Consider the following 16,041-nt stretch of genomic DNA (forward strand, 5'->3'; position numbering starts at 1 on the left):
AGACCAGTGTGTGTCCAGTGGAAACGTCGTATGAATCTGATCTCAGGTCATAATGGGTTAATCAGACCAGTGTGTGTCCAGTGGAAACCTCGTATGAATCTGATCTCAGGTCAGAATGGGTTAATTCCAGACCTTTTCCCTTAGTCTTTGTGGTACTTGCGTATCAAGAGACGTGCCTGCTTCACCGTGTCTTTCTCCTTTTTGTTCCTTTCAAACTCACGAAAATTTTTCGTCCTTTTGTAACCAGCTCAGTGGCCTTGTGGTTAGAGTGTCCGCCCTGAAACTGAGAGGTCGGGGGTTCGATCCCCGGCCGGGTCATATACCTGAGACTGTAAAAATGGGACCCAATGCCTCCCTGCTTGGCACTCAGCATCAAAGGGTTGGATCGGGGGGTCAAATCTACTAATCAAATGACTCCCGAGCGCGGCGCGGCTGCGGCTCACCGCTCCAAGAGAGATGGGTCAAATGCGGAGAACAAATTTCACTGCGGTAACGTGTGTGACAAATCGAATGACTTTGACTTTGTAGCGAGTTCAACATTAGTGGTATCAAGGTGACGCTTCAGCTTACTGGGAACCACATGGTGGTGCTGTTTGAATCCACAAACGACGCACAGCGGAATCGGGTTTGTTAAATAGTGTCCCCGGTAAACATGTAGTCATCACGGTAAAGTCTTTCTTTGTAGGCGTTGCGTTGGTAGTAGTTTCTTTGTAGGCGTTCCGTTGGTAGTAGTCGCCGTTGTTGTTGTTTTTCCCCCACACCAAAAGGGGGTTCCCTAAACCCTGAACGGGTTAAAGTTCGTGGTGTCGGTAAAACGTTGTTAGAGTTCGTCGTGTTCGTAAACGTTGTACTCTTTAGCAGAGATGGTTCCGTCGTTGTTCTCGTCGCTCTTTCGGAAGATGTCCGCCATGATCTTCTGGTAGAACGGCTCATCGCGAGGCGCCCCGACCTTCTCGTACTCCTGCACGAGGTACGCTTTGACCTGGAATATAAATATAAATATAATGAATTGCATTTTTATAGCGCTTATAGTGCTCAAAGCGCTTTACAATGGTTCATTCATTGGGAGGTGAAGGTTCATTCATACATAGGGAGGTGAAGGTTCATTCATTCATACATTGGGAGGTGAAGGTCCATTCATTCATACATTGGGAGGTGAAGGTCCATTCATTCATACATTGGGAGGTGAAGGTCCATTCATTCATACATTGGGAGGTGAAGGTTCATTCATTCATACATTGGGAGGTGAAGGTCCATTCATTCATACATTGGGAGGTGAAGGTTCATTCATTCATTCATTGGGAGGTGAAGGTCCATTCATTCATACATTGGTGGGTGAAGGTTCATTCATTCATTCATTGGGAGGTGAAGGTCCATTCATTCATACATTGGAAGGTGAAGGTTCATTCATTCATTCATACATTGGGAGGTGAAGGTTCATTCATTCATACATTGGGAGGTGAAGGTTCATTTATTCATTCATACATTGGGAGGTGAAGGTTCATTCATTCATACATTGGGAGGTGAAGGTTCATTCATTCATACATTGGGAGGTGAAGGTTCATTCATTCATACATTGGGAGGTGAAGGTTCATTCATTCATACATTGGGAGGTGAAGGTTCATTCATTCATACATTGGGAGGTGAAGGTTCATTCATTCATACATTGGGAGGTGAAGGTTCATTCATTCATACATTGGGAGGTGAAGGTTCATTCATTCATACATTGGGAGGTGAAGGTTCATTCATTGAGGCATTGGGTTCAGTGCCTTGCCCAAGGACACTTCCACATGTAGACAGGAGGAGCCGGGATTCAAACCGCCGACCCACGGATCATTACTTATACACATACTAATACTCTTTGACCTGGAATATAAATCTATTATAATTAGGCCTGTCAGTCGATTCAAATATTTAATCGCGATTAAATCGCATGATTGCCCGTATAGTTAATCGTGATTAGTCGCATATTTTTTTGTATCCGTTTTTAAATCTAACTTAAACAGATCTTTTTCAAGTTTTTAATACTCTCATCAACATGGGAGTAGACACCTTTATTGCTGATGAAAGTTTCGAGTTATCCAGACCAGCTGTCTCCTCCACGGACTAACCACTGCAGAGTGGCTACTATGGCAGACACAGGTGTGCTGTGTCAGTGTGTGTGCTGCGGTTGAGTCTTAGGGCCGATTCATACTCCTATTTTACCGCTGTTTCGGCGCTGTAGTGCCGGAATTATTTAGTCTCGTCAGAAATATTAGCACCGAAGAGTAGGTTAGGTAGGTAGGTTAGGTAGGTAGGTTAGGTAGGTAGGTTAGGTAGGTAGGTAGGTAGGTCATGTAGGTAGGTTAGGTAGGTAGATTAGGTAGGTAGGTTAGTTAGGTAGGTAGGTTAGGTAGGTAGGTTAGGTAGGTAGGTTAGGTAGGTGGGTAGGCTAGGTAGGTTAGGTAGGTAGGTTAGGTAGGTAGGTTAGGTAGGTAGGTTAGGTAGGTAGGTTAGGTAGGTAGGTTAGTTAGGTAGGTTAGTAGGTTAGGTAGGTCAGGTAGGTAGGTAGGTTAGGTAGGTAGGTAGGTTAGGTAGGTAGGTTAGGTAGGTAGATTAGGTAGGTAGGTAGGTAGGTTAGGTAGGTTAGGTAGGTAGGTTAGGTAGGTAGGTTAGGTAGGTAGGTTAGTTAGGTAGGTTAGTAGGTTAGGTAGGTTAGGTAGGTCAGGTAGGTAGGTAGGTAGGTAGGTAGGTTAGGTAGGTAGGTTAGGTAGGTAGTTACCTCAGTCTTAGTGAGCAGGCAGTCGTTGTCGAGGTCGATCAGTCTGAAAGCTTCCATACTTCTGGTCTAGGGTCACCACTCCTCAAGAAACCAACCCTTGACCCCTCAGATGTCAAGAACTACAGACCGGTATTACTCCTTTCATTTATTTCTAAAACCATTGAACGTGTTGTCTCCAACCAGCTCTCTCTCCATCTCTCACAGAACAATCTGCTGGATCCCAACCTGTCCGGATTCAAGAAGGCCCACTCCACAGAAACTGCCCTGCTGGCAGTCACAGAAGCACTACATGCTGCCCAAGCTGCTTCCCACTCTGCAGTACTGATTCTCCTAGACCTATCGGCAGCATTTGACACAGTGAACCACCAGCTGCTCCTAGACACCCTAGCGGATCTAGGCATCGGTGGAACGGCACTAAAGTGGTTCTCCTCCTACCTCACCGACCGGACCTACCAGGTTTCTTGGAAAGGTCTGTTATCATGCCCCCGAACCCTCCAAACTGGGGTCCCACAGGGATCTGTACTTGGTCCCCTCCTTTTCTCACTGTACACTAAATCCCTTGGCACTATCATCTCTGCTCACAATATATCCTATCACTGCTACGCCGATGACACACAACTGTTTCTATCCTCCCCCCCCTCTGCCACTCAGGTGGAAGAGCGCATCACTGCATGCCTGGCTGACATCTCACAGTGGATGTCCTCCAATCACCTCAAGCTGAACCCAGACAAGACTGAGCTTCTCTTCTTCCCAGCTAAGTCCTGCCCTATGCGGGAGCTAACTATCTCCGTAGACAACGCCCTGGTAACGTCTGTCCCAACAGCCAGGAATCTCGGTGTTGTCCTGGACAGTCAGCTCTCGTTCAAAGCTCACATCACAGCTGTCACTCGATCCTGTAGGTTCACACTCTATAACATACGACGAATTAGACCGTTCCTCACCCAGGAATCAGCCCAGCTCCTAATCCAGACAACAGTCTTGTCAAAACTCGACTATTGTAACTCCCTCCTTACTGGCCTACCAGCATGTGCACTTAAGCCTCTCCAGCTGATCCAAAATGCCGCAGCTCGCTTGGTCTTCAACCAGCCAAAATTCTCACATGTCTCCCCCCTGCTCCGCTCCCTCCACTGGCTCCCGGTCGCTGCCCACACAGAATACAAAACTCTGATGCTGGCATTCAAAGCAACCAAAGGTATGCCTCCCCCATATCTTGCAAGTATGATTGAACCCTACAAACCCTCCCGCGCACTCAGATCAGCCAACGCAGGGAAGCTGGAAGTACCCTCACTAAAAACGCCGGGACAACGCTCCACACGTCCCAAACTCTTCTCCCTTCTGGCTCCAAAACTGTGGAATGCACTTCCCATTGCAGTCAGAACTGCAGCATCACCCCCAATCTTCTGCCGTAGTCTGAAAACCCACCTTTTCAGACTCCATCATGGCCCATAGCACTTACCCTATACCCCCTTAGATAGCATTTCTGTAGACTTAGATAGCATTTGATACAGACTTATAGCATGTTATGTAGACAGCACTATAATTGCATTGTATGTAATAATAATAATAATAATAAACTTTATTTGTATAGCACTTTTCATACATAAATGCAGCTCAAAGTGCTTCACAGGGCAGGACACAAAAATAAAATACAATAAAACACAAGTAGTTAAAATGATAGAACAATAGCAGAGAACAAAACCGAATATAAGAACATAAAATAAATAAAAACACATAAAAAGATTAAAATAAAAATATAAAAATAAAACTCAACTAAAAGCAAGGGTGAAGAGGTGAGTCTTGAGTTGGGATTTAAAAAAGTCTACAGAGGGTGCGTGTCTGAGCTCGAATGGAAGTTTATTCCAGGCTGTTGGGCCATAGAAGCAAAAAGCTGCCTCACCATACTTTTTTGTGCACATTCTTTTAGGCACTTCAAGTAGGCCAGCATTTGAGGACCTGAGGGGGCGGCTAGGGACATATCTAGGTAGGCAGTCACGGAGGTACGGAGGTGCGAGACCATTGAGAGCTTTATAGACAAGTAACAGAATTTTAAAGTCAATCCTAAAAACAACCGGAAGCCAGTGCAGTGATGCCAAAACTGGAGTAATATGTTCTCTCATCTTAGTTCTAGTTAAAACTCTAGCTGCTGCATTTTGGACAAGTTGTAATCTGTCAGTCGTTTTCTTAGGGAGTCCTGAAAAGAGTGCATTGCAGTAGTCAAGCCGAGAAAAAACAAAGGCGTGGATTAGCGTTTTTGCATCGTCCAAGGACAAATAGGCTCTGATTCGTGCAATATTTCTAAGGTGAAAAAAGGCAATCTTGGTAACATGATTAATGTGTGAATTAAAATTCAATTCAGAATCAATAATAACCCCCAGGTTCTTTACTGTACTGTTACTTTCTACAGTCAGGTTGCCAAGTCTGCTAATTATTGATTATTTTTGCTCGCTAGAACCGATTATGAGAACTTCTGTCTTATCCTCATTTAGCTTGAGAAAGTTCTCACTCATCCAACATTTGATGCTAGACAGACAGGTCAACAGCGGGTCTAAAGTAGGGCTGACCTTCGATTACGTTTTTAATGATCGATTAATCGATATTAATTCGTTTCGAACTTCGACGATTCGAAACCCAACGGGGGGGGGGGGGGGGGGGGTGGGTGCGTGCGTGCGTGCGCGATGCGAGGCGGTTTAAACAACGCTATAGCGGAGAGAAAGGCATGCTTCGATTGGTATCATTTATTTTAAAGAGAGAGGAGAGAGGATCGCATATTGGATTGGTCTTTTATTTAACAATTAAACAGGCATTACCTCTCCATCAAATAAAAAAATATATAATCCAAACTCCTCTGTCAATTGTAAACGAACGGTAACATGAATGAACTCTTCAAGCCTGACACTTGTCAGAAATAAAATCAACCACGGTTAATTTGATTGATCATAAAGTTAATGTGACTGTGAGTGTGCGTATGGGAAAATATATATAAACTGCACAGATTATAGATCACTTGGAATTATAACAATCTGTTGAGTATTGCCTGAATAATGCCACTAGTGAAATCCCATTTTTATCGACATGCGATGCCGATGGAGAAATCCCACATAGTTAAATTACCTCATAGTCATGCTGCATGCGCTGTTGGTCGATGAAGAATTATAATCCAAGGTTTGTCAATCATATTATGGTTTATGGTTGAAAGTAAACCATAATAAGTAAACTTTAAGAAGAGATCTGCAGTAATTGTGCTGCAGACAGTGCAGAGCGCATGAGAGCAGCTCCGTTTGCTAATTGAGTGGACATTTGCGCAACTTCACTGCATGGCATTACAGTAATTAGTTATTTGCCAGCACCTGCTCCAATATAGGCCTAAATCAAACTGTATTTATATAGCACATTTAAAACAATAAAAGCTGACCAAAGTGCTGTAGGCCTACAGGCTGAAACAAGTGGAGCGTCACCATCGGCGCACAAAAAAAAACATAATTAAAAGAAAAAACACAGGCAAATAGGCTACATAATTACAATTCTCCGCATCGCCAAAATAAATCTATAGGCCTAGTTTCATTCGTGCCATTATACTCAGCCAATATGCACAACGCAGCGCATGAGATTGCAGATCTTTGAATTTTCGGTGCGCGCAGTCACCATGTGAATCCAAGCAGGAATCACAAGTATAATGTAGCCTACACCGCCAGGCTCCGCAAGGTTCTCAGCGCAAAGGCGCGTCGATAAAAGTTGAGATTTTATAGTGGCATTATTCAGGCAATACTCAACAGATTGTTATAATTCCATGTGATCTATAATCTGTGAAGTTTTCATTTGGGTGTAAGTAATGTTTTTATGACTTATAAAACATGGTAGCCTATATTTAATGTCCACTGAGCTGTGGTGCGCTTCCTTGTTTTTAACACGGGGAAAGAGGAGGCGTTGCGAGGTGCTGCGAGGCGCAAGCATGGCTCGCGGACCAAATGGGGCCGTCTCGCGGACCAAAAGCGGCCGCTATTTTTTTAATGACTATTCGAATCAAAATTTAAAAATCGATTCCCTTGCGTATCGATTGAACATCGATTAAATCGATTTTTTTGGGTCAGCCCTAGTCTAAAGCACAGGGATCGTCTGGGGCCACAGAAAGATATAGTTGGGTATCATCAGCATAGAAATGAAAATTGACTCCGTGATTGGTAATGAGTTCACCCAATGGCAGAATGTACAAGGAGAACAGCAGAGGACCAAGAATCGAGCCCTGTGGGACACCAGAACTGATGTCGTGTTTGTCTGAGTCAAACTCGGCTAGATTGACAAAGTAACTTCTGTTTGAAAGGTAGGAGGAGAACCAGGACAGGGCCGTACCAGACAGACCTATCCAGTGCTCCAGACGCTGTATTAAAATTGAATGATCAATCGTGTCAAATGCAGCCGTTAAATCTAGAAGTAAGAGAACGGATACATGTTTCTTGTCAGCAGACACCCTAAGATCATTCATTACTTTTACAAGTGCTGTTTCAGTGCTGTGACTTTTCCTAAAGCCAGATTGGAATTTGTTGTGCACATTGTTGTTCTGTAGAAATACATCCAATTGATGAGAGATGCATTTTTCTAAAACCTTGCCCAGAAAGGGTAGATTTGAAATGGGTCGATAGTTACCCAAAACAGTGCTAGTCATAGCACGCCATAGTACATATGTATAGCATAGTAGTATATATATATATATATATAGTTTATATGTATAGTCTCATAATATAGATATTCCACTGTTACTTTCTTAGCTTACGCATGTTTCATGATAAATGCTTTTTTGTGATGTATTCCCATGCTTTTTGTTCTTGCTTAATGTAAGTCGCTCTGGATTAAGAGCATCTGCTAAATGCCTAAATTGTAAGGGTCAGGGTTGTAGGTAGGTAGGTAGGTTAGGTAGGTAGGTAGGTTAGGTAGGTTAGGTAGGTAGGTAGGTAGGTAGGTAGGTTAGGTAGGTAGGTAGGTTAGGTAGGTAGGTAGGTAGGTAGGTTAGGTAGGTAGGTTAGGTAGGTAGGTAGGTTAGGTAGGTAGGTAGGTAGGTTAGGTAGGTAGGTAGGTAGGTAGGTAGGTAGGTAGGTTAGGTAGGTAGGTTAGGTTAGGTTAGGTAAGGTAGGTAGGTAGGTAGGTTAGGTAGGTAGGTAGGTAGGTGGGTAGGTAGTTACCTCAGTCTTAGTGAGCAGGCGGTCGTTGTCCAGGTCGATCAGTCTGAAAGCTTCCATACTTCGGGGTCCTCGGGACACGGAGAACAGCTCCACTTCAAACAGCAGCGTGGCGTTGGGAGGGACCACGGGATCTGTCAACCAATCAGAGCAGAGATCAGTAGTGGGACAACTGGTACCGACAGCCAATCGCCACAGAGATCACCGTTAAGAGCCTTGCACAGGCCCGTGGAGTTAACCCATTCTGACCCATGCGTGCGTGCGTGCGTGTGTACCTTGTGCGTGTGTACGTGCGTGTGTACCTTGTGCGTGTGTGCGTGCGTGTGTGCGTAGTGCGTACCTTTCCCCTTCTCTCCGAAGCCCAGGGCGGGGGGGACGGTGATCTTCCTCTTCTCTCCGGGACACATGTCAATCATCCCCAGATCCAACCCTTTGATCACCTGACCAACACCGAGGACGAACCACTGGGGATGTCCCTTCCTGTCTGAGCGACTGAAACACAACGCACTACATTACCCACAATACACCACTGGGGATGTCCCTTCCTGTCTGAGCGACTGAAACACAATGCACTACATTACCCAAAATACACCACTGGGGATGTCCCTGCCTGTCTGAGCGACTGAAACACAATGCACTACATTACCCACAATACACCACTGGGGATGTCCCTTCCTGTCTGAGCGACTGAAACACAATGCACTACATTACCCACAATACACCACTGGGGATGTCCCTTCCTGTCTGAGCGACTGAAAACACAGCACACTACATTACCCACAATACACCACTGGGGATGTCTGCTACACTATAGCGCCACCATCGGGCTGTGAGCCACTCTGCTACACTATAGCGCCACCATCGGGCTGTGAGCCACTCTGCTACACTATAGCGCCACCATCAGGCTGTGAGCCACTCTTTCTTATCAAGAAATCACACACCGCACTGAGCACTATAAGTAGAACTGCAGCAGCCTGCACTGCTCACTTCACACAGGTGTGATTTCCCTTGGCCTCTATAATTATAGGTCAAAATACTAATCAACCTCTTATATTTATTATTATATCTGTCTGTCTGTCTGTCTGTCTGTCTGTCTGTCTGCCTGTCTGCCTGTCTGCCTGTCTGTCTGTCTGCCTGTCTGTCTGTCTGCCTGTCTGTCTGTCTGTCTGCCTGTCTGTCTTGTCTGTCTGTCTCTGATCGCTGCAGTTATTATATTATTATGACTTACGGTATTTAGTTATAACTTTGAGTAATAACCATGATTTGGTTTGGGTTTTAAATATCCCTTACGTAGACGTTCAGTAGGTATAGGTAGTTATAGTAGTAGGTTATTATATAATAACCGAGTGGCACCGAGTGGCGCGCTACGAGCTTGTAGGTCTGCTATTTATTTTATCGAAGAACCACTGACATAGAAACATATAGCTTTAGATTGTGGGGGGCCTAAATAATATAGTAGAAGCGTTTTTTATCAATATTTTATTTGATCAATGTCACCGCATGGTCCACACACTACAAATTAAGAAAATGAATAAAACGTTTTGTTTTTTTTGTTTTTTTCTTTTTAAGAGCACATTGCCAAAAGGGCAGGGGGTGCTCCTAGCACCCCCTAGTGTCTATCTGTGCACGCCACTGATAATGGTTAATCAGATCTCCTCTGTAGGTTAGTAGGTTAGGTTAGTATTATAGATAGTAGTATAGTAGTATAGTAGTAGTAGTAGTAGTAGTAGTAGAGTAGGTTCGGTACCTGCAGTAGAATTGAGTTCCATTGACCAGATATCCATCATAATGGACGTTCATCAGGTCTCCTCTCTTGCTCTTCTGCTGACATTCTTCTGGCAGAAAAACTACTTCAATCTTCACGTCCTCGTGCGCGTGCGTTTCTGCAGCAGCAGCGGCGTGCACGCACATAAACAAACACAGGCACACGCACCCGCACAGCCAGCAGCAGGTCATGATGGTGGAGTTATAGAGAGTGAAGTTTAACAATAAATGATGAGTTCACCTCCAGAGAAGAGGAGTTCCATCAGAGGCAGAGGCGTTTGTGTTCGTGGCAAAAACTTCTGTCCCTTTAAGAGTCCGTGGGTTGCCAGGCTCTGAGAAAGAAACAAGTATTTCCCCATACTCTAGTCTACATGTTTGTTTTTTCCCCCGTTTTCTCGTAGAAGTGTATATTTGTACGTCCTTAAAATGTTCTGATGAATTGAAAATGGAGGACCCTGATGTAAACAAGTCTTTAGTGATTGTCATGGTTTCGTCCTCAAAGTAGCAGTTTTTGTATTCACTTGACTGTTTGAAATGTAGCCAATCTACATCCTACTGTGAATAAAAATAAATCAATCAATTTCAAGCAGAAATACTTTATAAACAAGCCCAAATAAACAACTACACTTTAGAAACAAGCCCAATTAAACAACTACACTTTAGAAACAAGACCAAATAAACAACTACACTTTAGAAACAAGCCCAAATAAACAACTACACTTTAGAAACAAGACCAAATAAACAACTACACTTTAGAAACAAGACCAAATAAACAACTACACTTTAGAAACAAGACCAAATAAATCCACAACCATCAACATTTGCAAGTTACTTTTTTTTTTTTACACCGTTCACAGAAAGAATCCTAATACAAAGCCGCTTAGCAGACATGGCAACACTGTAATGCTTCGTGTCTAATAAAAGAGCAGATCTACTAGCTCACAGCACATCGCAGATGCGAAGGGATGTGAGATTGTAGATCTGGTGGGTTCACTCCAACCACGTGACCCACGGAGATGGCCGAAGGCAGCCGACCTCATCAGGTCATCTACCCCTTTGCCTACTCGCCCCCGAGTGAAGTCGGCTCGCCCCGGAATTTCGAAAAGTGAAGGCGGCTCGCCCCAAGCCTGGATATCTCGCCCACAGTGTGGATATCTCGCCCCAAAGCACGGACTTCTCGCCCCATGTTTATTTCATGTTTATTTGACCTTATTTCTCATGTTAGAACATTTAGAATCAATGTTGTTTGTCAAAGGAGAACATTTAGTACCAGTTTGTTGTTGTAAATCTGAATCCCCCCCACCGCCCCCCACCCCTTTTCCCCTCACTGTATATGTTTATTTTCCCTTTTTACCTCCTTTATGATGAATTCCTGTTCTGTTCTTTAACTATAATAGAAGTGTCTATTATTTGTATGTCTCTAAATGTTTTGATGAATTGAACATGGTGGACCCTGTTGTAAACAAGTGTAATGCTTAATTGGGTCGTCCACTCACAGTTAACAGTCTTTGTATTGAGTTTGTGCTTGAAATGTACTGTAATTCTGCAAACTGTTAATAAATATTTAAATCAATCAATCAATCATCAGGACATTTATAGAGACGTGCAGATATGTTGTGATAAGAGATAAGACTGCCCCCTGCTGGCGGATGCAGGTAGTTCTAAAATAAAGATGGCTGACTGATACACCGTCTCTCTGAATATTATCATAATATTGCAATATACACTTCTATAGGTCTATAAAATACAGGAAATCATGTAAGGAGGTAAAACAAGGGGGAAAAAAACTTTATACAGTGAGGGGGGAAGGGGGACATTGAGAGCGGTTTTGAAGAAGTCTAGGGGTTCACGTGTCTTCATGGCTGTTGATAGGGCGTTCCACGTTTTGGTGGCAGCATTATTTTTCGTCTCAGGGGAATGTGGATAAAATCGTTGATTAGAACACAATGCTATTAACATAATGCTAATATAATAATATAAGATGCATGCAGCATGTATTATATTATAATAGTACGCGGTGAGCTTGTAGATCTGCTATTTATTTTTTATTTAATGTTACCCTAAATATGGACACCAGGGTTTAAGTCTTTAAGAGGTTAATTTCAGCATGAAGACACTTCACCCATATAGCAGATCTACAAGCTCACGACGAGTTGTGATGCGACATGCTGTGAGCTTGTAGATCTGCTATATGTTGGGTCCCATAGGTGGAGAGACATCAATGTCTCTGTTGGGTCCCATAGGTGGAGAGACATCAATTGAAGAGATATGCCAGGGACCCCCATTTGAAGAGATATGCCAGGGACCCCCATTTGAAGAGATATGCCAGGGACCCCCATTTGAAGAGATATGCCAGGGACCCCCATTTGAAGAGATATGCCAGGGACCCCCATTTAATGGCATTTCTATCTCTAGGACCCCCAATTTATATTTATACACTGATAGTGTACAAATGGAACCAAATGGACACGTTCAGGTCCATTTGTACACTCTGAGTTACAGACCCATAAGGGTCCATTTGGTTCCTAATCATCATTGAGCTGGGGACCCCCTGGAACTCCCTGGGGGATCAACTTTGGGACGCACTGCCATAGGCATCAACATCTCGATCTGAACCCGCAATATTCTCTCATCACCACAAGGTTGCAGCAAAGCCCATGTTTGTTTTGGTTATATTGTAAAAAGTATGAGCTAAGAGCTCTGAATACAGTTTATATTTATCATTAATAAATACTGTAAGTACAACTGCTTTAAATCTGTAGTACTGCTAAGATTTTACGGGGTGCCCTTTGAGAGCGGTTTTGAAGGAGTCTAGGGATTGACTGTTGGTCAAGATATTTTAGAGCTTCAGTATTAATGTTGACCAGCTTTATGGAAATGCTGGTTTCCTTTTGATCCGACAGAGACCATGGTATTACTGTGTTAAAACTACTAGTAACCGGTGTACTGACCATGGTATTACAGTGTTAAAACTACTAGTAACCGGTGTACTGACCATGGTATTACTGTGTTAAAACTACTAGTAACTGGTGTACTGACCATGGTATTACTGTGTTAAAACTACTAGTAACTGGTGTACTTACTGACCATGGTATTACTGTGTTAAAACTACTAGTAACTGGTGTACTGACCATGGTATTACTGTGTTAAAACTACTAGTAACTGGTGTACTGACCATGGTATTACTGTGTTAAAACTACTAGTAACTGGTGTACTGACCATGGTATTACTGTGTTAAAACTACTAGTAACTGGTGTACTGACCATGGTATTACTGTGTTAAAACTACTAGTAAATGGTGTACTTACTGACCATGGTATTACTGTGATAAAACTACTAGTAACTGGTGTACTGACCATGGTATTACTGTGTTAAAACTACTAGTAACTGGTGTACTGACCATGGTATTACTGTGTTAAAACTACTAGTAACTGGTGTACTGACCATGGTATTACTGTGTTAAAACTACTACTGGTGTACTGACCATGGTACTGTGCTTAACTTAACTTACCCAGGGTAACTGGACTAAGCTCAAGAACTTGTTTACAGCCAGGCCCTGCTCATAGAACATTTCATGGTAGAGGTTCAATGCCTTGTCCACTTCAGCGGTGGTAATTTTAACGTGCCGGTCCGGGGATACGAACTAGCGACCTTCCGATATCAAGACTGCTCCGCAAACCGTTGGGCCACCGGTGCCCATACCTCAACAGTGACATAAAGGCTGATCAACTCCATGACATTATTTGTTAAAAAGTAGAAGTCTTATTGACTTCATACATGAATTATACTTTTCAGATGTTTGACATTTCTGGATTAAAAAATATATTTTTGGTCTCGTGAAAAAAATCTAATGTTTTGGGAGGGTTTTTTATTTTATTTTCATGAAACATTTTTAAATAGTTGACTTTAGGCCCAGGCCGTAGCGTAACGGTCTGGGCACCGGACTGGTAATCCAGTCGCAGTGTGCCGCGGGTTCGACTCCCGGACCCAACACGGCCCTTACTGCATGTCATCCCCCCATCTCTCTCCCGTTTCCTGTCAGCCTACTGTCTGTCCCTTCAAAAAATCAATAAAAGGCGTAAGCTGCAAAAAAAAATATCTTTAATAGTTCACTTTATGCACAAAAATCTACAATATAAAAGTTTCACTTTTTGATTAATATTACAGAATAAAATGAACACTATTCTATTTTTTTAGAAGGACCTGTCAGTCAGTTCACATTATTAATAATAATAATAATAGTTTCATATCATCTCTCCTTCTATTTATTGAAGCCGTGCGTCATTTGACGGACACACGCGGCGTCCAATAGATAGTCGTCCTGACGTCACTGAGCGTCATGTTTCCATTGCGCCGTACAGCGTAGATATACAAGCTCACGGAGAGTCGTGCACGCGACGCGCACTGAGCTTGTAGATCTGCGCTGTTCTCGTCAACCCACTGAACCCCCGAGGGGGGGCGTAGCCAAGGCGTATCGACCAATGTGCGTCGTCCAGTGGGCGGGGCCTCTGAGGCTGTGGTATTTATAGTTGGGACACCGGTCTGGGTTGCCATGTCCGCTCGTTATAAGCGACTTTGGGCTTGTTTTTTCTGTGAAGTCGCATCTGTGGTTGAGGTCTTTTGGTCTTGTTTCTAAAGTGTAGTTTATTTGGTCTTGTTTCTAAAGTGTAGTTTATTTGGTCTTGTTTCTAAAGTGTAGTGGTTTATTTGGTCTTGTTTCTAAAGTGTAGTTGTTTATTTGGTCTTGTTTCTAAAGTGTAGTTGTTTATTTGGTCTTGTTTCTAAAGTGTAGTTGTTTATTTGGTCTTGTTTCTAAAGTGTAGTTGTTTAATTGGTCTTGTTTCTAAAGTGTAGTTGTTTATTTGGTCTTGTTTCTAAAGTGTAGTGTTTATTTGGTCTTGTTTCTAAAGTGTAGTTGTTTATTTGGTCTTGTTTCTAAAGTGTAGTTGTTTATTTGGTCTTGTTTCTAAAGTGTAGTTGTTTATTTGGTCTTGTTTCTAAAGTGTAGTTGTTTATTTGGTCTTGTTTCTAAAGTGTAGTTGTTTATTTGGTCTTGTTTCTAAAGTATATTTGTTTATTTGGTCTTGTTTCTAAAGTGTATTTGTTTATTTGGTCTTGTTTCTAAAGTGTAGTTGTTTATTTGGTCTTGTTTCTAAAGTGTAGTTGTTTATTTGGTCTTGTTTCTAAAGTGTAGTTGTTTATTTGGTCTTGTTTCTAAAGTGTAGTTGTTTATTTGGTCTTGTTTCTAAAGTGTAGTTGTTTATTTGGTATTGTTTCTTCTTTTCCATCTGAAACATAGAGATAGCAGGGACCCCCATCTGAAACAGAGAGATAGCAGGGACCCCCATCTGAAACATAGAGATAGCAGGGACCCCCATCTGAAACATAGAAACATAGAGCTACAGGGACCCCCATCTGAAACATAGAGCTACAGGGACCCCCATCTGAAACATAGAAACATAGAGCTACAGGGACCCCCATCTGAAACATAGAGATAGCAGGGACCCCCATCTGAAACATAGAGCTACAGGGACCCCCATCTGAAACATAGAAACATAGAGCTACAGGGACCCCCATCTGAAACATAGAAACATAGAGCTACAGGGACCCCCATCTGAAACATAGAGATAGCAGGGACCACCATCTGAAACATAGAGATAGCAGGGACCCCCATCTGAAACAGAGAGATACCAGGGACCCCCATCTGAAACAGAGAGATACCAGGGACCCCCATCTGAAACATAGAGATAGCAGGGACCCCCATCTGAAACATAGAGCTACAGGGACCCCCATCTGAAACATAGAAACATAGAGCTACAGGGACCCCCATCTGAAACATAGAAACATAGAGCTACAGGGACCCCCATCTGAAACATAGAGATAGCAGGGACCCCCATCTGAAACATAGAGATAGCAGGGACCCCCATCTGAAACATAGAGATAGCAGGGACCCCCATCTGAAACATAGAGATACCAGGGACCCCCATATGAAACATAGAGCTACAGGGACCCCCATCTGAAACATAGAGATACCAGGGACCCCCATCTGAAACATAGAGCTACAGGGACCACCATCTGAAACATAGAGATACCAGGGACCCCCATCTGAAACATAGAGATACCAGGGACCCCCATCTGAAACATAGAGATAGCAGGGACCCCCATCTGAAACAGAGAGATACCAGGGACCCCCATCTGAAACATAGAGCTACAGGGACCCCCATCTGAAACATAGAGATACCAGGGACCCCCATCTGAAACATAGAGATAGCAGGGACCCCCATCTGAAACATAGAGATAGCAGGGACCCCCAAACCAGAGCTGTGTTCTTATTTCTGTAATTTCT

General features: G+C 43.2%; 1 protein-coding gene across 1 annotated transcript; it reads right to left on the reverse strand.

Moving 5' to 3' along the window:
- fkbp7 (FKBP prolyl isomerase 7) lies at positions 1-9,913 on the reverse strand. The gene is made up of 4 exons (XM_083784708.1): positions 9,680-9,913; positions 8,273-8,424; positions 7,936-8,066; positions 1-982 (listed from the first exon to the last, which is right to left on the reverse strand). The coding sequence occupies exons 1-4, from the start codon at positions 9,886-9,888 to the stop codon at positions 821-823; spliced, it is 654 nt and encodes a 217-aa protein (XP_083640834.1). The 5' UTR covers positions 9,889-9,913; the 3' UTR covers positions 1-820.
- Between the last annotated feature and the right edge of the window lie 6,128 nt (positions 9,914-16,041).

The sequence above is a fragment of the Protomyctophum parallelum genome (assembly GCF_964188405.1).
Source record: "Protomyctophum parallelum genome assembly, chromosome: 15".
NCBI lineage: Eukaryota > Metazoa > Chordata > Actinopteri > Myctophiformes > Myctophidae > Protomyctophum > Protomyctophum parallelum.